Source organism: Nematolebias whitei, chromosome 3 (assembly GCF_014905685.2).
Source record: "Nematolebias whitei isolate Nwh7 chromosome 3, NemWhi1, whole genome shotgun sequence".
Taxonomy (NCBI): domain Eukaryota; kingdom Metazoa; phylum Chordata; class Actinopteri; order Cyprinodontiformes; family Rivulidae; genus Nematolebias; species Nematolebias whitei.
Window position 1 is genome coordinate 51,915,624 of NC_056500.1, and position 24,159 is coordinate 51,939,782.

At 40.3% G+C, this 24,159-nt stretch overlaps 1 protein-coding gene across 1 annotated transcript in view; it reads right to left on the bottom strand.

Annotated features, from left to right (window-relative positions):
- Positions 1-3,407: 3,407 nt before the first annotated feature.
- Positions 3,408-24,159, bottom strand: part of tbc1d23 (TBC1 domain family, member 23) — a 117,051-nt gene continuing 96,299 nt past the window's right edge. The window contains exons 16-20 of the mRNA XM_037674364.1: positions 22,142-22,186; positions 21,437-21,525; positions 21,219-21,354; positions 20,868-21,062; positions 3,408-3,840 (exon numbers count right to left, since the gene is read on the bottom strand). Coding sequence (XP_037530292.1) covers positions 3,756-3,840; positions 20,868-21,062; positions 21,219-21,354; positions 21,437-21,525; positions 22,142-22,186 — 550 coding nt within the window. The 3' untranslated portion in view covers positions 3,408-3,755. The remainder of the gene's footprint in view (positions 3,841-20,867; positions 21,063-21,218; positions 21,355-21,436; positions 21,526-22,141; positions 22,187-24,159) is intronic.

The following is a 24,159-nucleotide window of genomic DNA, read 5'->3' on the forward strand; positions in this document are numbered from 1 at the left end:
GACTCCTCTGATGGAGCTCTGTCAGGTGTAGACTCCTCTGATGGAGCTCTGTCAGGTGTAGACTCCTCTGATGGAGCTCTGTCAGGTGCAGACTCCTCTGATGGAGCTCTGTCAGGTGCAGACTCCTCTGATGGAGCTCTGTCAGGTGTAGACTCCTCTGATGGAGCAGGAGCAGAAGACGGGAGGCTTGGAGGGTTTAATGTGGAGTTTAGAGACGAACCGTCATGTGCTGAAATACGTTCTGGATCAAATACAGTGAGAAACGGGACCGGAGGACAGTTAGCGTTTATGCAAATTAGCTTAGCATCATAGCACCAATGTTGTCCTATTATGGCGTCAGCCTCTTTTGTTAGTTAAAAATATGTTCAGAACATATGGGATGAGTAACTTAAAATATGTTTAAAGTTAGAAAACACTCACCATCTTCTACAAACGATTCAAGTAGAACCACCCTCCAATCGCTCCATCTAGCTCGCTTTGACATTTTTCGTTGGCCACCAAGCACAACAACACCTGCACTTCTGCATTTGACCACAGCTTTGACATTATTGTTGTTGTATAGCTTCAAAATACTAAAAGATACACTCCTCGAGTTATCGCTAATGGCAGGTGGTAGATAAAAATGGCGGATCGGGTTGTTTGGAAAGACTCCACAGACTCCTCCCCCTGACCAATCAGTGACCGACAGTGTTTCTGACGTTATGGCTTGGCTAGCTTGGACCCCTTGAGAAGCCGGGCCAGAATTCTGGGAAGTGAGCCGGTCCCAAGTACTAATGGAAAAGACCTCTAACACGGGTCAAGACGGAAATATTCAACCCACGCCGTGACAGTGGAAAAGGGGCACAAGTGTCCCTGTGATGGACCGGAGACCTGTCCAGGGTGTCCCTCGCACAGTGACGACTGGACTTGGGCACCAGTGACTTCCGCGACCTGAAAAGGAAGAAGTGGGCAATGGATGGATGAACATAAATATTATATACTTGGAAAAAAATAAAATAACCAACATGCATCTGATCCTTTAGAGTCTTGAATTTTCTTCAGAACAAATGTAGGCAGCTTTAATGTAAGACTGTTGCAAACAGTAAAAGTTATTAATTTTTTTCTAGCTGCCATAAATTATTGTCAGGCATTACAGGTGCATCGCAAAAAATTGGAATATCGTGAAAAAGTTTTGTTTTTTGTCAATCATTTCAGAAAGTGAAACTCGCATAGTCATACAGAGTGAAATATTTTCAGCCTTTATTTCTTGTAATTTTGATGATCATGGTTTACAGATAATGAAAAATCTAAATTCAGCGTCTCAGAAAACGAGAATATTCCTCAGCCAGTTTTTGGCACCTTTGTCAGTGTGGGTCGGCGCCGAGTTCTGCTGGAAAATAAAATCAGCATCTCCATAAAGCTCATCAGCAGAAGGAAGCATGAAAAGCTCTAAAATGTCCTGCTAGATGCTGCGTGGACTGGACTTCAGAAAACCCAGTGGACCAGAACCAGCAGAGGACATGGACTCAAACCACCACTGCCTGTGGAAACTTCACTCTGGACTTCAAACGAAGTGGATTCTGGACCTCTCCACTCTTCCTCCAGACTCTGGGACCTTGATTTACAAATAATAAGTTAAATTTGCTTTCATTTGAAAGGAGAACATTCGACCACTTGGCTTGATATATTTCACTGTGTGTGTAATGAATCTGTGTATTATACGAGTTTCACTTTCTGAAATGATTTACAAGAAAAATTGAACTTTTTCACGATATTCAAATTTTTTGAGCTGTACCTCCACTGTACTGGTCTCTTTTCACTTACTGCAATCAGCTCACCTCTAGTCAAGCTGGTACAATAATGTTCATTAAATCAGGTCCACAGAATATTTACTGAATAGTCAAATTCAAAATCTTAGTGGATAATGCCAATAAAAATCCTCCACCAGTATGCTCAACACTTGCCTCAGTTGTTTTTCTTTTGGTTTTGTGGTCACACATGAATGCTTCCAACCAGCAAATTGTCATTTCCCCCCAGTTATTCAAAATGAATGCAGATAAATTTTATATGAATGATAAAATTTCAATAACTGTGTCTACAAGTGCAGTCCAGTAATTTCCATTTATTCAAAACAGAAACATTTAGAAAATAATAACAGTATAGTAAGGTGCATGTTACACTTTCATTTTCAAATAGTGCTTGACATCCATTGTCAGTGATGTTACACAGAGCAACATAAAGAAGGGTGTTCCAGTCCAGAATACTGAAAAATATCACTAACAAATTACAACAAAATGCATGGATGACACAGGAATGCTATAAAGACTGGAGTGAAGAAAGACCACATGTAGTCTTTAAAGTTTTGGTTTTCTTCAGTTCTTCTCAACAGTGCCTTCCTTACGTTTTGGTCAAGGTGATGAAAGCCATTTGAATTTTAGAAAGTGATTTATGCTCCATAGACCAAATGTTCTTGATTTCTTCCAACACGAGTAAGCTTAAATAAAATGCATAAATAAGCAAGAGCAAAGAGAGGCAGCCTTAAAGAGTTCAGGTGAAAGGAGAAGCAGCAGTTTACTGGGATGTGTTGCCACTGCTGAAGCCCAAGAAATCTCACAGGCACGAGGCCAAAAGCAACAGTGGCAAACAAAGTGAAACTGCTCACTTTGAAAAGAAACAGCTGGAAAGATCTGAAAACAAAACCATTTTCAAACAAGTTGGTTTGTCACCTTTTTTAGATGTGTGCTTTTGAGATTGCCAATCCCAAGATGATGAAGAAGCACATTTTCTCCGAGTTATCCAAGGGACTCTACTCAGACCTCCTGGCTCGATCCATATTTAGCCCAGAGGGTCTGTGGACTATTCTTTCTGGGAGCTACATCAAACTGTTTGCAAAGAAATCAATTCTTGACTATTTCTAAAAGCTGAGAAAAATAAATAGACAGAAAGGCTACATCTTACTGTAGAAACATGGGGTGCTTTCAAGCCCGTCAACCGTTTTTCTCAACATATCTTGATCAGCATATGCTTTTATAAAGACATTACAGAGATCTGTGCTGATAGTCATTTAAACAGTATATTACATATTTATAAACACCATCAAATAATTTCTTTTTAAGGCAAACCGCTGGAAAAACAAGATTATCAGAAGAAAAAGAAGTTTGCAGTTGAAAACCTGCTTCATATGCCAGGGCTGCTTTGTCTTTTTTAGGACGTGCATCTTTACGTCTGAGCAAGTTTGTTTCCTGGCCAGAATGATGAACATTAAATCTACTCAATACATCAGAAAAAACACACACACACACACACACACACACACACACACACACACACACACAATACTGTCCACAACAAAACAAGTTAGTCTGATTTAAGCGGCTCAAGTTGAAAGAGAAAGGTCAGTCATGTATAGACTTCAAAGATCTGCCAGTATGCTACGTTAAGGCCAGAGCAAAATTAAAGCCAATCTGTTCTGTAATGACATCCCATAATTTACAAGTTGTAAGGAAGAATTCACACTAACCAAAACTTCTTAAATTAGTAAAAGGTAATGGTTGGATGACTAAGGAGCACCTAAGTTTTTGGACATGTACAACCTGTGGCACAGGTGTGATGTTAGCCGTGTGGCTGAGTGTCACAAAGAAGGGCATACGAGGCGTCCCAGTCAACGCTGCACTGTCCACGAGCGAGGACACCAGAACAGCAGGAGGAGGACTCTTCTTACAGTTTGGGTCATGGGTGGTCATCACGATTGCCTGTGAACACTTTGTAATTTTTGTTTATGAGCTCTCCAGAGCATCCAGAACTTTCATGATCTGCTGCTTGATGACTTTTGTGGCGTCGCCTGCATTGGGTATTAAATATCTGAAAGAAGAGAAAAATATTGTGTTAGCTTAAAGAAAACACTTAAAAACTTGACTAAACTTGTCATAAGTGACTAATAACAAACATCAAAACTGTTAGAACCCCTGCAGAGTTAAACCTATACATTTATTTTGCAATGTTGGCAAATTTTTAAATGTTTCAGTCTTTCTCCTCCTTAGATGCATTAATCTGTCCTCCAGCTCTAATGTTAAAAATCTTGATGTTATTTTTGATCAGAACACGTCTTTTATCCCCCACATTAAAAAGGTTACTAGAACCGCCTTCTTCCACTGGTCCTATGGTTTGGATCTGCTCAGAGACAGGATTGCAATGAAATTATGACCCGGTTCTAACTGGGTTAAACTGGGCCAGCAACTCTAAAGAGTTTCCCTGGGACTCAATATCTGTCACGGGATAGAATTTAATCTGCTTGCCACATCACGTAAAAAGGCTTTTTGAAGCACCGTCTCATATTTCCTAACACGTCAGAACCACATATGATCCATTGAGATCACACTTAGCCACGCCCCCGAGCTCCCCTTCTGTGAAGGAGGAGTCTAGGACCCTATAAATGAGTAATGGCACGGGACATCGGGGCTCTTCTTCCTGGTCTGTGAACGCGTCACAGACGGGAGAGTCCAGCGCTGTAAATTGTAACCTTTCCCTGCCTTTTTTAATATAATTGATAAAACTTAATTGACGCTTCCTTGATTTATTGATAATGAGAGTTGCCACTTCTGAGGGAGGTTCGAGCCGGGGGGAAAGACGTGGGCTGGAGGTGGTTTCCGGGTTCGGTGGCCCGCAGCCAGCTCCCGTCTTTAACAGTAATATTGCTAAAATTAGAAACATCTTATCTAAAACTGATACAGAAAAACTGGTCCATGCATTTGTCACGTCTAGACTGGACTATTGCAATGGTTTATTATCTGGGTGCCCAAATACTTCTTTAAAACATCTTCAGTTGATCCAAAATGCTGTCCCTTAGTTATGCTGCTATAGGGTTAGACTGCTGGAGGACAAACTGACCACACTTTTCACTCTGCTACTGTCTTTACTTACTCTGCTCAACCCGTTTTGTATTTAGGCCCGAGCAGCGAAGCACTGCAAAGGCCTATTGTAATCGCTCTGTTCAGGCCTGAGCAGCAATTTTTCCGTCAAATGAGTTGGTGTTTTGGGGGCTTTAACATATCCCAAAAGTCAACAAATTTGGCAGATGCATCAGGACTGCTGAAAAATTACTTATTTTAAGGGCGGGGTAAAAATCAAAACAGAAACAGATCAAGAGCTCCAACTAGAAATTTTCAAAATACCCTCCGCATTAACCTTAATTTGTCATAGAAACATGAAATTTGGTACGCTTGTCCAATTCCCCAAGATGTACGGAAAACCTTCTGGCACCAACGTTGTACAATAAACAAGAAGGCGGCCATTTTGGAATGCCAGCCCAATTTTCACACCTTATTGGCGGTTTACAACCTCCGCATTTGAACAAACTCCTCCTAGGGATTTCGCTCAATCGGTTTCAAACTTGACCATTTTGTTCAAAAGGCATGGGGGACGCAACGTTATCTAAAAGGTGCATGCTGAAGGGGCGGGGCCAGACCTCAAAGTTTGACATCTCGCCATGAAAAACGAAACGCTAATAGCTCCTACAAGAAAACTGTCTGAGACATCAAACCTTCAGTGATTGATCCACATCTGGTCCCCTGCAAGATTGAATGGTCAAATCATGACATCACTTAAGCCATGCCCCCTGACAACAGGAAGTATAAAGTTTTACTTTGAACGATCCCTATCTGACCCCTGTTACCTGATCAGCATGATAATGCGTCCAGTGACCGAAGACATGTTGGTGTAACTTGCTTTCCAACACTGACAGTTTTGGGTGGAGCATGTGGGCGGTGCGGCGTGGCGAAGTAAGATGTAACGCCGTCGCCATATGTTTGGCTCAAAATTCCAGTTTTGAACCGAGGTGCACCAAAATCAGTATGATCGATCAATATCTACCCCTTGAACAGGAATCCATGATAAGTGGCCAATAGCCTCCACAGCGCCCCCTAGAATCATTTAAAACCTCAGCCCCAAGCCATTTTTGGACCGATAATTCTGAAACGCGGTGAACATCTATATCTTCTCAGGACCTATGAAGAAGTCTCTTGGAGCCATGGTCCAAAACCAACAGGAAGTCGGCCATTTGGGGTCAAAGGGTCATTTTTGCGCGCTTCTAATTGTGAATTTGAACAAACTCCTCCTAGGAAACAGATAAGATGGTCTGACTTGATTTAAAGCACAAACCGTTTTTGCTTGAGGATGTGGGCGTGGCGGTGTGGGAAATTAGGAAGTGACATTGTTGCAATATGTTTGGCTCTAAATTGCACAGATTTCAGCTGAGGTGCACCAAAATCACCATGATCGATCATTATCTGCCCCTTGAACAGGTATCCATGTTAAGTGGCCAATAGCCTCCACAGCGCCCCCTACATTATTCCTATAGTTATAGCTCAGTGACACAACATCCGATCTGCACCAGATTTATTGTGTATCATCAGTGAAGACTTTTACACACATTGATATTGTGATTTAACATATGACTCTAGTGCACCCCCTAGATTATCCCAACAGTTATATCTCAATGATACATCATCCTATCCATACCAGATTTTTGGTGGGGCATCTGTGAGCATTTCTAGACACACTGGTATTGTTGTTTAACATTTGACTCAAGTACGCCCCCTACATTATTCAAACTGTTATATCGCAATGATATATTATCCGATCTGCACCAGATTTTTTGTGCATGATCAGTAAGCACCTTGTGTTATTTAACATTTGACTTGAGTGTGCCCCCTAGATTATTCCAAAAGTTATATCACAGTGATACATGATCTGATTTGAACCAGATTTTGGGTGTGTAATTAGTGAACACTTCTAGACACATTGGTTTTGTTTTTTAACTTTTGACTCCAGTGTACCCCCTACATTATTCCAACAGTTATATCTCAGTGAAATATCATCCAATGTGTACCAGATTTTGTGTGTGTGATCAGTGAACACTTAGACACATTGATATTGTCATAATTCTTTGTTGAAATCAGGTCTCTCTTGTAAATGAGTCCTTGAGGCTCAATGGGATTTTCCTGTCTAAAGGTTGAATGAATATTGTTCTTTAACATTGGACTCAAGTGCTACATTATTCCAACAGTTATGTTTCAGTGATACATCATCCAATCTGAACCTGAATTTTTGTGCTTCATCAGTAAGCACTTGTAGACACATTGGTATTGATGATAAATGACATCACTTAAGCCCCACCTACTCAGAGAAAAAACTGTTGATTATTGGAAGACTCTTCCAGCTTCGCCCTGTGTAAGATATTAGACTGCAACTTTGTTCACTAACTGATGATTAACACACATGACATGTTGAAAAGCTTAAAGGAAGTGCTTGTCAAACATTTGCAAGAAAACAGGAAGTCACCAGAACTCTTGTCTGGAAGGTCAGATTTTGCCTATACTTGTAAGAACTGCAGCTGGACAAGTACTGACATGGACGGAAGGTGATGTCGAAGATTCGGGAAATGGCCCTGTGGTGAACGCGTGCGGGATTGACACGAGAGAGTTCGTGATGGCGACTGGGTGGACTAGCTAAAGCTCCCGCAGTTGCCGTAAGGCCGAAGCGGCGCTTTGCTGCGAGGGCCTCCAATGCTGCTTGCAACTTTAATTATTATTTTTTTCTATACTTAACATGTGTGTTTTTCTTTTTTTGTCTTTCAGGTACACCTGGACCTATATCTGGACCTACCATTCTGTGTTCGTCTGTCTCTCCTTCCTGTCCTCTCAACCAGCCGGTCAAAGCAGATGGCCTCTTGTCATGAGCCTGGTTCTGCTGGAGGTTTCTTCCTTTTAAAAGGGAGTTTTCCTTTCCACTGTTGCCACTGTGCTTGCTCAGGATGGGAGACTGCAACGAAGCCAAGATTCTAGTTGTCTGCTGCTTCCTTAGATAGAGAACTTTATTAATTGGCTTTATGTGAATGTTCCTGTAAAGTCCCTGAGACAACTTTGTTGTGATTTGGTGCTGTATAAATAAACTGAATTGAATTGAATGTTGTTATTTTCATACGTGCAAACTTGTCACTTTTGGACGCTAGCTTAGTGCTACGTTAGTGCCTGTAGGAGCCATTTATCTTGTTTTTCTGTGTTTATCTCCACTAGGGGGTGTATTTCATTGTGTGTACTGAATATGTCAGCAGAGGAAGGTGGTTACTTAAGGGCAGGTGTGATTCTGTTCAGGTGTTGCTAATGAGAAGGGGCAAACAGTTTTCTACTGTGCTTAGTTTAGAGTCAATGCACATTTATTGGTTTTCTAAATGGATATGGCAATGTAAATGGACATTGTGAGGAAAATAAATGACTGATTTATAAGTCGAAATGAAGATCTGCATAGTGAATCTTGATTGAGTGCATGTAAAACCAAAGCCTACCAGGAACAAAAGCAACCAGTAGCCTAAAACATAGGATTTTAGCTGCTACAGTGCCTATCTATGAGTTATCGTTGAGTAGGCCTATCACTAAATCAGAAAAAAGTAAAAGGCCCCCTAAATACACTGTTGGCAGTGATCAAAATGTTTGTTGGGTAAAGTTAATATTCTTATTTTTAAACATGCAATTCAGTGTGACTATTGCTTAGCACAATGGCAAGTTCTGTTACAAATAAAACTAAATAAAAAATAATCAAAGTCAAGTGCACCTGTAAATTATGCCACAATAATTTCATTATCTTATCCATAGGAGTGAGTTTAAAAACAGAATAATTCATATACTGGACTCCTGGCAGGGACCAATGCAGACATGTTCCTATTTTTAGTTTTCTACATTCGCCGTAGAATCTAGCAGTTTTTTTGTTTTGTTACCTTTTTCTTTTAGCCATCCTATTTGTAAAAAAAAAAAAAAAAAACCTGCAGTATGACTTTTTATAACTGTTTATTGTTGTTGCTGTTGTCCATTGTTGTCATCATTCTTTGTTAAATCAGGTCTCTCTTGTAAATGAGCCCTCGAGGCTCAATGGGATTTACCTGTAGAAATAAAGGTTGACTGATTGATTGATATACATGGACAAGGAATGTCTCTAAAATAGTTGTTGAATCAAGTGTTTACAATTGTAGGTAAACGCAGATGTTTAACAACCTGTTGAAATACACCAGAATGCAGGAAATGTCATCTACTTTATTCAAAATGTTCTGGGGAGGACCCCCCACCAGTGTGCCCCCCCCCCCCCCCACACACACACACACACATTACAAATGCTTCTGATGCCAATGTTTTGGAGTATACCAGAATGCTTAGATTACATGTTAAAAAAAAAATCACACAGAGCCTCCCCTACTACAGGTGCTAGGTTTGTCACCCTTTTCACCCCTTGAGAGTTTGCAGGTATGCATTATATTTTACGTAATTCTAATGAATCAAATGCTATGGCAGTTCATCTCCAAAGAACAATTCCTTGAGTATAAATTTGAATTTCTTTCTGCTCTGAAGAATGAGCTGTAGAACTACAAACAAGGCTGGGATTTGTGCAAATATGTTTATGCTATATAATAAAAAATAAAAATAAAAAAACGGTTTGTAAGCTCAATCATCCAGGGAGATAACAACAGAAAAGGTTAAATTGTGTCATCTGGACCAGTTTCTTTAAGTGAGAAACATTTCGTCCCCTATATGATGCAGAAAAACTGGTCCATGCATTTGTCACGTCTAGACTGGACTATTGCAATGGTTTATTATCTGGGTGTCCAAATACTTCTTTAAAACATCTTCAGTTGATCCAAAATGCTGCTGCCAGAGTCTTAACTGGAGTTACTGGGAGAGATCATATCTCTCCAGTTTTAGTTTCTCTCCATTGGCTGCCTGTCAAATCCAGAATAGAATTCAAAATCTTACTTCTAACCTACAAAGCTCTCAACAACCTAGCTCCATCTTATATTACAGATCTTATTGCTCCATATTTTCCTAACAGAGCACTTCTCTCTCAGGCTGCAGGTTTACTTGTGGTTCCTAGAGTTTACAAAAACAGAATGGGAGGAAGATCTTTCAGTTCTCAGGCTCCTCTCTTGTGGAACCAACTTCCAATCTCTGTCCGTGAGGCTGACACATTGTCCAGTTTTAAAACTAGGATTAAGACTTTCCTTTTTGATAAATCCTATAGTTAGGGTCGGCTTGGGTTTCCTGAGCTGTCCCTTAGTTATGCTGCTATAGGCTTAGACTGCTGGAGGACAAACTGACCACACTTTTCACTCTGCTACTGTCTTTACTTACTCTGCTCAACCTGTTTTGTATTTGTAATTATTTTTTCTATCCTTAACATGTGGGGGGTTTTTTTGTCTTTCAGATACACCTGGACCTATATCTGGACCTGGACCTATACCTGGACCTATATCTGGACCTGGACCTATACCTGGACCTATACCTGGACCTATATCTGGACCTGGGCCTATACCTGGACCTGGGCCTATACCTGGACCTATATCTGGACCTGGACCTATACCTGGACCTATACCTGGACCTACCATTCTGTGTTCATCTGTCTCTCCTTCCTGTCCTCTCAACCAGCCGGTCAAAGCAGATGGCCTCTTGTCCTGAGCCTGGTTCTGCTGGAGGTTTCTTCCTGTTAAAGGGAGTTTTTCTTTCCACTGTCTCCACTGTGCTTGCTCAGGATGGGAGACTGCAACGAAGCCAAGATTCAACTTGTCTGCTGGATTCCTTAGATAGAGAACTTTACTAATTGGCTTTTATGTGAATGTTCCTGTAAAGTCCCTGAGACAACTTTGTTGTGATTTAGTGCTTTATAAATAAACTGAATTTAATTGAATATCCAGACAACTTCCTCAGTCTACAGCCTGCCAAACAGATATGTCCCATAAATAGTCTTCATTGCTGTTGGCAGGCCGTAGACTGAGGAAGTCCTCCAGATGAAAGACAAAACATTTCTCGTTTAAAGAAACTGGTCCAGATGACACAATTTAACCTTTTTTGTTGTTATGCTATATAATCAGGGTTTAATCTGAGCCGGATAATGCCAGAACAGGAGCTAGGAACTCTCTTTATTTTGACAGGGTGCATTCCAATAACTGCATGGATCCGGTAACTCTCAGGCTTACTAATAATAAAGTTATTAACAAACTTGACTTCTTGAATGACTAAAACCTATATTTTATATGTAATCTGAAAATAGTTACATAACCACAAATTGGGTGGTTCCTGTTTTTAGTTTTCTACATTCGCCTTATAATCTAGCTGTTTTTGTTACTTTTTTTGCATCTTATTTGTATTAAAAAAATCTGTATGCCTTTTTATAACTGTCCTTTGTTGTCATCTTTCTTTGTTGAAATCAGGTCTCTGTTGTAAATGAGTCCTCGAGGCTCAGTGGGATTTACCTGTAGAAATAAAGGTTGAATGAATAAGAGCTGCCCCTTCAAGTAAACATTTCAACTTTTACCCTTAAAAAAATCTCCGCCCCTAAAAGTACAATCATGGGCAATTTAATTAAAAACAAAAACATAATTAAACAGCACAACTAAATTGCAAATCAGTTTTACAGTTTAAGTGGGTCATTAATAAAATTTTGAATATTTATTAAAAATAAAAGAGAAATGTTTGATGGATAATCATGTGATGTATGTCACGTATCAAAACAATGGTGCCAATTTGTCAAAACAACAGCGATCAAAATATTGAAACGTCCTTCCAATTTACTTTCATTAAAAAAACTCTTCATTTTACAACTGAACAACCAAGAAGAAAGTACTGGATGTGTGTGTGTGTGTGTGTGTGTGGGGGGGGGGTGTAGGAGAGCTGTGGGGTCAGGTTACTTCTTGTTACGCTACAAAATAGTTATTGAATCGAGTGTTTACAAATGTAGGTAAATGTTGATGTTAAACAACGTGTTAAAATACACCAGAATGCGAGAAATGACATCTACTTTATGCATAATTTTATAGGAGAGTATATAACGTGTTGCTACCAAAAAATACAGCACACTGTTCTCAACTGAGCTATATATATTACTTAATTCTCTGCATGGGTTTTTCAAAAGTTGGAGGAGAAGCAGCAAATTAAAATGTGTGATGGTGTAGTGAACTAGGCCTCCAACATCAATCTGTCTCTGAAGACCTTCAGGGGACAGGAACTGTTATTTCATTGATTTGAATCCAGAAATACAAATTATCTCATCAAGAGACTATTTAATTGTATCCTGAATTAATCAATTGAAAGAACACTCTTCTTTTTTATATTATCATTACTATTTTATAATATCTTGATAATCAAAAGTGTGTTTAGTTCATACCATTTCTAAATGTTGAAGTGAACCACTCATTTAAATCAACTGTGAAACAGAATTAATGATTTTTAAACCTCATTAGACTTTGATCATACAGTTAAATGTCTATTTACGAAATAAGTGTGCATTTAGTCTTCTGTCTGAATGAGGAGTAGTGGATGTCGGTCGAAAGTCAGAGACGAGTTATTAGAACAAAGTATCTTGGTTTTAAAACTCTCAGACAGTAAATAACTTCAACTGGCACCTGCGTTGTCTCACCTCGTCATAATATTTCTCTGTCTGTACTAACCATTTTTAAAAACATTTCTGCTGTCTCTTGACTTCTAGTGACCCTCTGACATCACTAGAACCACCCCCCTGCTGGTTGGTTCAACCAATCAGGAAGTACCACGTAACAGGAAGTGAATACCCCTTTAAAAAGGCAACACTTCTTGGAACTAGTCAGTCCTGGAACTCAGTCGGAGTCTCAGTTGGAGATATATATATATATATATATATATATATATATATATATATATAGTAAAACCCTTTTATATTGTCTGGTCGTTTGTCCAGAAACATATTTTCTAAATTTAAGAGGATATTGGTCCCAATAACATTATCAATAATTTGCTTAATTTTACTCCAGTATAAAAATAATTTAGGGCAGCTCCAAAAGATATGGTAGTGATGGGCCTGTTTTGACCCACATGGCCTCCAGCATGAATTGTCTGCATTCGTGCCCCTCTGGGCTGGTGTTTTAAAGAAACGCGTAACATTCTTCTAACATATAATGCAACTTTAAGACAGATTCCCAGCTGGTTTTCACACCTGATGGGAACAGAGGGGCCTCGACTGTGAATTAGAGGAACAAAAGACTCTTACTGTTAAGGTGTTTAGGTGTGAATTGTCAATCTACATGTGTGTGTGTGTCTTATCTCACTCAGCCTTATAACCTGAATCTCTCACTCTCTGCTCTTTGAATTGAGAAAGTTCCTCAGATGAGGAGCGAAACGTCTTCTGTTACAAATAAAGTCCAGTATTTTTTTTTTTGTATTGAACGTTTTTTGAATTCTTCCAAGCTAATTCCCTCCATGTCAAAGAAGACAGTTCCAACAGTTATTTAAAATGTTTGACCAGTCTTCCTTCTCCCATTTATCCTTGAAATATATTGTATCTGCTCCCTCAAGGTTTTGTAATTCTAAATATAATTTTGATGTTAATTTATTATTAGATTTTGACTGGTATGATTTAAGAAATATATTTAAGATATTTAAGAAATGACTATCCTTGTCGGGCAGCACGGTGGCGCAACTGGTAGAGCTGCTGTCTCTCAGTGAGCAGGTCCCTGGTTCAAACCCCGGTCCGGGGGCCTTTCTGGGTGGAGTTTGCATGTTCTCTCCGTGCATGCGTGGGTTTTCTCCAGGTGCTCCAGTTTCCTCCCACAGACCAAAAACATGCATGTTAGGCTGATTGGTAACTCTAAATTGTCCCTAGGTGTGAGTGAGAGAGTGAATGGTTGTTTGTCTCGTTTGTCTCTATGTGTCCCTGTGATGGACTTGCGACCCGTCCAGGGTGTACCCCGTCCCTCGCACAGTGATTGCTGGACATGGGCACCAGCGACCCCCGTGACCCAAAATGGAATAAGCGGGTAAAGAAAATGAATGGAATGAATGAACTATCCTTATCATCTTTCTTTGTTTTATCTAAATAGTGTCGGATTTGTAGGAAATGAAAAAAGTCTTTATTATCAAGATCATACATCTGTTTTATATCTTGAAAGCTCCTCACGGAGCCTTTATGATAAAGATCTCTATATTTGACCAGGTCCTTTTTCGATCCATTTCTTAAAAGTGTTGTCAGTTTTATTTGGAGTAAAATTTTGGTTATATGCTATCCATCTAATCAGCAATCAGGATTCTTTATTTTCTTTTACTAGCTTTGACCAGGTCCTAAGTGCTGTTTCTGTACATGGATTGAGTTCCTCCAAGTCTTTTATTAAATATATGTTGCCGCTTGTAGGGGGATGTTGTTCCTTATACATTCAATGTCCTTCCATTTTGCTATATAAGTTGGATTACATATTTCCACTAAGGGATTTATTTGTGCTGCCCTGTAGTAACTTTTTATGTTTGGGAGTGAGAGGCCTCCTTTATTTTTAGTCAGTTGTAATGTCTTGTATCTAATTCTTGGCTTTTTCCCTTGCCAAATGAATCTGGATATCAATCTGTCACTTTCCAGAAACATAGTTTTGGCAGGTTCTGCTGGTATTGTCTGAAATAGGTACAGCAATTTTGGCAACATCATTTTTACAGCTTCTACTCTCTGCACAAGTCCCAAATAAGATATTAAGTTCCATCTGGTTAAGTCTGTTTTAATTTGGGCCATTAAAGGGTCATAGTTCACAGAGACAATATTTTTTGTATCTTTTGGGATGGTCACGGCCAAGTATACGATCAAGTCCATATCCCAGTATATTTTAAAGTTTTCTTTGACTATGTTGTTGGGTGAATATTTAAATGTTAGTACCTGTGACTTATGGGAGTTCAGTTTGTATCCTGAAAATTTCCCATATTCCATCAAAGTTTTATATAGTTCTGGGAAGGATTCCTGGGGTTCAGCCACATACATTAAAATGTTGTCTGCAAATAGAGCTAACTTTTGTTCTTTATGATTTACCTCACTGCTGTGTATTTTGGTATTTTGTCTGATCCATTGTGCTACAGGTTTGATGAATATTGCAAATAGTATTGGGGACATGGAACATCCTTGTCTACAGCCTCACTCAATTTTTATAACACCTGATAGTCCCCCATTGATCCTAATTTTACCAGTGGGTTTCTTCTAAAGTTCCTGAATTACCTTCAAAAATTTGTCTGAAAATTTGAATCAGGATATGACTTCGTATAGAGAGGACCAGTCGACGGTATCAAACACTTTTTGTGCATCTAGGCCCAATCTAACTGCTCGTTTGTCTTTCCTTTTAATATGATTGATCACATGTAATGTCCTCCTAATATCATCTCTGGTCCTTCTTTCCTTAATGAATCCTGTCTGATCTAGATTTATTATATCTGGTAGTATATGTTCCATTCTTTTGGCTAGTATGGCAGTAAATATCTTATAGTCCTGATTTAGTAAACTGATTGGACTATAATTATAACAGTCTAGTTTGTCTTTGCCCTCTTTTGGGACAACAGTAATTATTAACAAAGTCCGTGCTCAATAATCCACGTATACAATCCAACATTGTATATCTGGATGTTGGATTGTATACCTGGATTATTGAGCACGAACTTTGTTGTTTTCAACCAGTTTTACACGACTGTCAACAAGGAAGAGGGCCAGCAATGGAGGAGGGGGCGTACCAAAGAAACCATCTTAGCACCAACAAAACTGGTTTGTTCCACTTTGGAGTAAGCTGTTAGGGGAAGAATCAGTTTTGTTGTGCGTTTCCTTGACTGATGAAGCCTTCCGGATCGAAGGTGAAACATTTCAGCACAAAAAAAGAAACTATCCAGATGACCTGACTGAAAAATGTTGAACAGTAATTATTTTTCCTTCCAGGAGGGTGGGATCTGTTTCCAATTTAGAACCCAGTTGAATGCTCTTAAAAGAATAGGAGAAAGTTCTTCTAAGTCAGCCCTTCTCAAATAGTGGGGAGCAATGCCGGGGGGGGGGGGGGGGGGGCCCCGGGGAACATTTTGCAGCAGGTAGCAAGTTGTTTTTTTTTTTTTTGGCACCATTCTCATTTTGTCAGTGTGAGTTCGGCAACTGCTTGCTAAAATCCGGCAACTCTCAGTCTTAATAAGTATGAACAAATATGGCTGTCTTGTCGTATGGGGAGCCATGCATGAACCGTATCGCTTCCCTCTGCTGCTGAGAAACTCAGCAGGTGACGCTTGTCACCCACAGCACACATGCGACAGACTAACCTCAAAGCGAGAGCGTTACCTGCCCCTCTTCTTCTTTCGCTTTAACAATTTTTTTTAAGAATACAGAAGTAATGTTTAATAAATGTTTGTCTTGCAAACGCAAAGTTCAGTCCCCTGGCAAGAATCTCTGTCTCCGGCTGGGTGAGCCGTCTGTCAGATAAATTCTTCAACCACTTTTCTGTCTCCCCGTCGTGTAAGACCAATTGTTAGCATGATTAACTCTGTCACTTACAATGTTTCCAAATATCTGGCGTCTGTACTCATCCCTTTAGTTGGCAGCTCAGACACCACATACAGAACACCATGGACTTTGTGGACAAGGTGAGGGATGTCATCATGGAGACTGATGAAACAATGGTCTCTTTTGATGTCACATCACTCTTTACGTGCATTCCTGTTGATGATGCAGTAGAGGTGGTCAGTTTAAGATTAAAATCAGACACCACTCTGAGCAGCAGGACCACGCTTTCTACAGAACAACTGTGTCAACTCTTGAAACTGTGCCTGCAGTCAACCTACTTCACATATGGGGAGCAATATTATAGGCAGAAACATGGGTGTGCTATGAGGTCTCCAGTTTCTCCTATTGTTGCCAACCTGTACATGGAGGAGGCAGAAAAGAGAGCCTTGACGTCCTTTACAGGGACACCACCAAGTCATTGGTTCAGGTATGTTGACGACACCTGGGTTAAAATTAAATCTCAGGAAGTCCAACATTTTACTGACCACATCAACTCTGTGGATAAATACATCAAGTTCACACGAGAAGATGTAAAAAATGGCAGGTTGGCTTTCTTGGACTGTGAGGTCTCAGTCTCTGATAGAGGACATTTGCAAACTGAGGTGTACCGCAAACCCACACACACAGACCAGTATTTGCAGTTTGACTCCCATCACCCTTTGGAGCACAAGTTAGGAGTCATCAGGACTCTGTACCACAGAGCAGACAGCGTCCCCACTAGCTCAGGAGCCAGGCAGAAGGAGAAATCCTACACAAGACAGGCTCTAGAGCAATGTGGATATCCTAACTGGGCCTTCCTGAAAGCAGAGAAGAAACCCAAACAGGACTCCAGTCAGCCAACAGGTGAAAAGGAGGAACCCAGACCCAGACCAGTGGTCATTCCATATGTTGAGGGGGTATCAGAGAAACTGAGACGTTTATTTTCTAAACATAACGTCCCAGTGGCTTTTAAACCCCAAAATACATTAAAGACTGGTTCATCCCAAAGATCCAGTCCCCCGGCACAAACAGAGTAATATTGTGTATGCTGTTCAGTGTCAGGAGGGTGATCAGTCTTACATCGGGGAAACTAAACAGCCACTGGCCAAAAGGATGGCCCAGCACAGAAGATCAACATCATCAGGCCAGGACTCTGCGGTCTACACTCATCTCCAGGCCAGCAGTCACTCTTTCAACTGTCCCCCTCTTACAATGCTGTGATTGCTAGTATCACTCAGCCCTCTGTGAATAGTAAACAGCCATCAGGTGCTAATGATCCATTGTTAGGCTGATGGTCCTTCTTGATCATGTGATCAGCTGGTTCTGGTTGTCAGCAGCAAACTGGTTGATCCACTCTAAGAAGGTGCTATTTATAAAACTGAGCTGAATACGGCACCTCAGACTGAAGAAGTCTTTCGGATGAGAGTCGAAACGTTTCTACATTTTTTTTTTTTTTGGTTTGTTTTTTTTGAATGTCCAGAGGACCAGCTTTAACTTTTTTGGACCTGTTTCATAGTAATTCTGTTTTAAAAATAACAATTTCTTCTGTATGTCAGTTTGTAGTTCTTGATTTATTTAATCTCTGATTTGTTTTATTTTCTTTAGAATTTCTGTATCTACATTGCTTAAATTTTTATTTTTTTCTCTAATTCAGCCAGTTTATGTTCCAGGTTTTCCAATTTCTCTTGTCTAGTTTTTTTTAGAGATGATTTTGCAATTATAAACCGGATTCCAAAAAAGTTGGGACACTAAAGAAATTGTGACATTTTTTTACCTGACCCATGTCCTTGTTGTACATGAAAAAAATAATTGATTCTTGAATATGAGCAGTGGGCTGCTGAGTAAAATGTATAATCCCTCCTTCAGGGGTTTAGCTCTCGCCAAACGTCACTTATCACCATCTACGTCATCATTTTTCTAATCTTTTTACCTATTTTGTTGTTAATTGTGAGTTTTTTGGAGGGATCTTCACCTGGATTCAGTCTTATGTTAAAGTCTACACCACAAATTACTGTACCTCGTGCTTTAGTTATCAACAAGTCAAAAATATGTTTATAAAAATCCACTGAGAGCCTGTGGGAGCATACACATTGACAAAGGTCATTTCTAGACCCTCGAGTCTGCCAATCACCATATTGTATGTCCCTTCTTTATCCTTATATTCAGAAATCTTCCCAAAAGCCACTTTTTCAGATATCGATGTTGCCACCCCCCTTCTGCGTCCTAATTTATGCGATGCACTGAATACCTGACTAAAACTCTGTCTTTTTAGTTTACTATGGTCTATCTCGGAGAGATGTTTCCCGAAGAAACACTACTTCTGATTCAAAAAAGTTCAATCTGGTCCTCTGGACATTCAAAAAAAACAAAGCAAAAAAAATCTAGAATTCCCATTCTAGATTTTTTTTGCTTTGTTTTGTTTTTGTTTTTTTTTTGAATGTCCAGAGGACCAGATTGAACTTTTTTGGATTTTTCTACCTGGATTATTGAGCATGCATCAGGATATTACTTCTGATTTTTCTTTTTTCATTTTCCCTAGTATTTTAGCCCATTTTATCGGGTTAAGAACTCCTTTTACATTATATGTTGTGGTTTTTATTGGTGCAGACAAAGTCATAAATTAAAGATGATCAAACACCCAGATCAAACCTGATAAGTGACCGTTTGGCTACTCAAAAACAGAAAAACATTCAACAGTTTGAACAATTTGACTTTGTAACTTAAGTCAGACTTCCTTTTCTTTGGTCATATCAGTGACCTTGATGGTGTGATAGAGTGACTTTGAAGGAGAACCAACACAACTCTGTGGTTGTGGAGGGCCCTCTAGTGGCGTTACCTGATTGCAGCGGTCCATTTGCTTTTTTTTTTTTTTTGTGGTCCGCGACTCGTATTCACTTCAGACAAAAATGTGTATTCAGCTCATCTACTCCTTCCTCTCCAGCCTTTAGCTTGTCAAAGTCAATTTCCTGTAGTCCTTCATGGCTTTGCTTGTTATTCCCTTCTGTCAGCATCCAGTTTCTTCTTGTATCCCTCCTGTGTTTCATTTTTTGAACGCACCTTGTCCATCTCTCTCGGTTTGCTCCACAGTGTTTTGATCTTGTCAGCCCACGTTATAGAGGGTTTGATAGCAGTGACTGCGAAGCCTCGCCTCACCATGTCCTTTGTCGCTTCAGCCGCAGAGTTGTAGACTTTTGTGTCACCTTCGTAAAAATCCCTTAGTTTGGCTGGGTATGGGGTCTGAAACTTGATCTTTTCTCTCAAAACCTGCTTTGCTTCAGTGTACTCACGTAGCCGTTTCAACACGTCTGGGGCATAATCATGGTCAATTATTACTCTTTTCCCATCCATCGTAAATCCCTTCTTTTGCCAAGTTAGTTTTAATACTTCTTCCTTTATTCTAAATGTGGTGAACATGACAATTTTTGAGCATGGAGGTGCATCAAGCGGGCCTTTAGATCCCAGCAAATGGTGCGCTCGTTCATTACTTAAGTTAAATGGTGTCAGAACGTCTAATTTTTCTCTGAGTAGATTTTCTATGAAGGCTGAGATAGAGGGAGAGTTGTCCTTCGTACCTTCTGGAATGCCCTAGTGTCTTATATTTTCCCGTGTCGATCTCCCCTCGAGCTCCGTCATTTTTGCCTCGAGCTCATCGTGTGCTTTACTTATCTTCAGAGCTACCCCTTCGATCTGCTGAATCCTATCTTCTGCTTCCATAATGTGTGTTTCTGCTTCGTCCAGTCTTCCATTTATGCTTTTTATTTCCTCCTTAATTTCCCGGAAGCCATTTCCATTTTCACGACGTGATTCTCTTAGTTCTTGGAGGATAGTTTGTAGATTGGCCACCTCGCTAGCTGTATCGTTAGCCGAAGCTTCTGAGTGTGAGAGGCTAGCCGTGCACTCGTCATTCATTTCTTCGTCTGGAGCCGTCATTTGACGGGGTGGCAGAACACTTTTGGATTTCGCTTTAGGCATTTTATCTCACTCTTTTAATATACGGTATTTCCCATAGTTACGTAGAGAAAGGAGACTTTTTGGAATATTTGTTGAGGAGCCACTAGTTTATGCTGTCGCCATCTTGCTTGCTCACCCGGAAGTCCAAATAATTGTTTTTAAGTGTTAATCTTGTTAAATTCTTGTTAAAGTCCTCCCGTGCATGCTCCAGCGGCCGCCATTTGGCAGCCAATTGATTTTTGGCACAACACCGGCCCACATCTCCAGGTTGTCAGCAGTGACACATAAACGTGACGCGTCAGTGGTGACATATAATAGATGCAACTTATACAGCGAAGCAACGTATTTATGTTTTTTTTCCCACTTTAATAGACTTATTTGGACTGATGCGACTTATAAGGCGGTGCAACGTGTACGGCGGAAAATATGGTATCTTGAAATCGTTTGAGTAAACGCGTAAAATAAACTGGGTCCTATTAAGCCCTATTAAGCAATAGCAAACTTTATAATATTGGAAAATAACAAAATAAAATTTAATATTACTGGGTTAAAAAAATAATAAATAAAAAAAATCACATCCTATTTTGTATGTGTTTATACATAAGCACCTCTCAACTGCAGATATCTCAACTCCAGCTGAATTGTTGCTCCCAAACTTGAACGTAATAAGTTCTGGGTGCTTCTTTTTGGATGTGATCTTCACCACGGAGCTCAGAGCTTGTCTGGACTGGATGTAAGCAAATCCCTTCCTGGAGGCGATCTCCCTCAGGCAGTACATGTGAGTTGCTGTGATCAACAAGTGACTGACAAACGCACAAAAAAGATCAGAGTCGTTATAAAGATTAGGGAAATGGGATGAGTTGTCTTTAACAGGAAGTAGATGTTCAAGTGTTGAGCAAAAGAAGATGTTTTCACACTCATGATCCTAAGTCAGTCAAGCAGGAAATGGAGGGACTCACCTGGGGAACATGTGACCTGTTTCTTTCACCTCGTTGCATGGAATGTGATGTTTTACATCTGGTTTATTTATCCAAGTTTGAATGTTCACAATCTCCTTCCTGTCATCATCCGAAATGGAAGAGCTGTCGATCTCATCTAAGAGGAGAACATCAGATGGCCGTTATCTGCTTTCTCAAACCCACATTTCAAACTGGTTTTGTACTTGATCAGCATTTACCTGTGTCATACTCTTCTTCATCACCAATACTGAAGACAGGCTTTACGCCCCGGTAAGGTTTGCCAACTCGATCACTGCTGCTCACGTGCCTGTGAACAGAAAGCAACAAAGTTCACTAAATGAAGGTTGTGAGGATGTCATTACTCATGTTCATTAAATATGTAACCTGAGTATGCGCACAAAAAGCAACAACAAAGATTTCTAGGCTGCAGTGAAATAAAGCTCCCCCTTACGGCCACGGTTAAGTTGTTAAATATAAAAGAAAAGGTTAAATGAGACTCTTCTAGGAAACACCTTAGTTCTTGTATGATATTCAGGGTTACTTGTAATCTTTACTGTTTTCATTTGTAGAGCCCTGGGTATCATCTAAGAAGACCATGAAATGGAAAAACAGACTGTTTAATGTCTCTCAAAAGCAAAGAGATAAAGAGTTTTGCCTTTAAACAAGAGCCTCAGTATTTTCAGGATGTAAGTCGGCACTTCCTTAAATGCTGCAGCAATTCCAAATGTTAGTAAAAGCATGAAAGAAACTTAAACATAGCCTGCACTCCCAGGATGGGAGGATGGTGTCACGTTGTGAGTAAGCAGATTAGGCCGAGACACTGCAGCGAGGCATGCTTTAATGTGTCTGCAGTCCCAGAGGAGTGTGGGCCTTCAGCAGGTGAGCATGCTGCGAGACACAACCCAACATTTCAGAGCTCTTACCCATCTGGAACCACCTTCTCAGGCCAGGGCAGATTAAAACTTATTCTAATGTGGAATAAGGCAAAAGGGACTTTATTTTATGCTTACAACAAAACTCTATAATTTACACTCAGAATGACCATCAGGAGGAATACCCAGCTGCTATAAAACAGTCCCGTAAAAATGAGGTTGCATCATGTGGTCAGTATGAGGAGGTATTTAACCTAAACATAAAGATCTAAAGAAATAAAGTCAACACCTCTGGACGGATTTTTCTTGTTGAAACGTTTAGTCTTTAGCTAGGTTTACACGGACAAAAGCAATCGGATTGAACGGCCATTCGGAAAAGAAATGTGTCATTCAGAGTCAGAGAGTCAGAGATTCTTTATTGTCATTCGCACCTCATGTGGTACATGTGGTGGAGCGAAATTATGTACACAAGGTCCCAGTTACATCCAACAATAAAATGTATAAGAAAAACAGTAATAACATCTAAGATATGAACTAAGGAAAACATCAACTAAATATACACTAAGCACTCATAACATAAAACATTGAACATCAGCACAAACATGAACATGAGTCTGTGAGCAGATGTGCACGCATGAACACATCAACATTGAAACAGATCAGCAGCAACATGAAACAGATCAGCAGCAACATGAAACAGATCAGCAGCAACATGATATGGTTTTTCACAGAGATTATTCTAGTTAGAGATTCATGAGTCTAACAGCCTCAGGGTAGAAGCTGTTCCTCAGTCTAGTGGTTCTACACTTAATGCTCCTTAACCTCCTTCCTGAGGGGAGTGGGGCAAAAAGTGTGTGTGCTGGGTGGGTGGGGTCCTTCATGATGCAGGTGGCCCTCTTCCTGCATCTGGAGGTGTAGATGTCTGAGATGGTGGGGAGACTGACTCCAACATCTTCTGTGCAGCCTTCACCACTCTCTGCAAAGCTTTTCTTTCTGCAGCTGTGCAGCCTCCATGCCACACGTTGATGCTGGAGCACAGGATGCTCTCCACTGCACACCTGTAGAAGGAGGTGAGGACTGAGCTCCCAGACCAGCTCGTCTCAGCCGTCTGAGGAAGTAGAGTCTCTGATGATCTTTCTTCATCAGGCTGGTGGTGTTGTTGCTCCAGCTGAGGTTGTTGTTCATGTGTACACCCAAGTACTTGTAGCTGGAGACCACTTCCACCGCAGATCCTCTTATGTTCAGGGGGGTGTAGGTGTTTTTGTTCCTTCTGAAGTCCACAATCATCTCCTTTGTCTTCTTCACATTGATGTGAAGGTTATTCTCTTTGCACCAGCTCTCCAGGTGTTCCACCTCTTGCCTGTAGCTGGACTCTTCATTGTTTGTGATGCATCCCACCACCGCTGTATCATCTGCAAACTTTACAATGTGACAGCCTGGATGGGTAGCTGCACAATCATATGTGAGCAGAGTAAACAGGAGGGGGCTCAAACGCCCCATTCGGATTATTTTTGTTGATTCAGCTTGATTCAAAAGAATTTGTAATCAGAATGAGACAGGTGGTTTATGCCGATTCATAATCCGAACGGTGTGCATGTAAACACTTAATCTGTTCATTTTGTTCCGATTGTGGAAAACTGACCTGACTGCACATGTGCAACCTCTATCTGTCTACCTCACGTATTTCTGCCTGGCTAATGCTATGTCGGGGAAGCAAAACTGGTCAGTGAGCGACACAACATTTCTACTAGAAACTTTGAAAGAGCTCAAAATTATCTGTATCACCTGTAGCTCAGTCAGGGAGTGCAGTAACGTCTCCACCATCATTAAAACCTGTCGCAGGTACATTTTGGGTGCTCAGGTTTTTTTACGTTCATCCCGTTAGTAGAACTTCTTCTGTATTTTTTTAAGGAGAGTTTACCACTCTGCGCATGTGTTAAGAATTAAAATAAACTTTGATTATAAATGGTGGAAAATCGCATAATACGTGTTAATAGATATGATTTTTAGCTTATGTGAAATCAGTTATTTGGGCGCCAAGAGGGGTTGTGGCATAAACCTGATTCTAT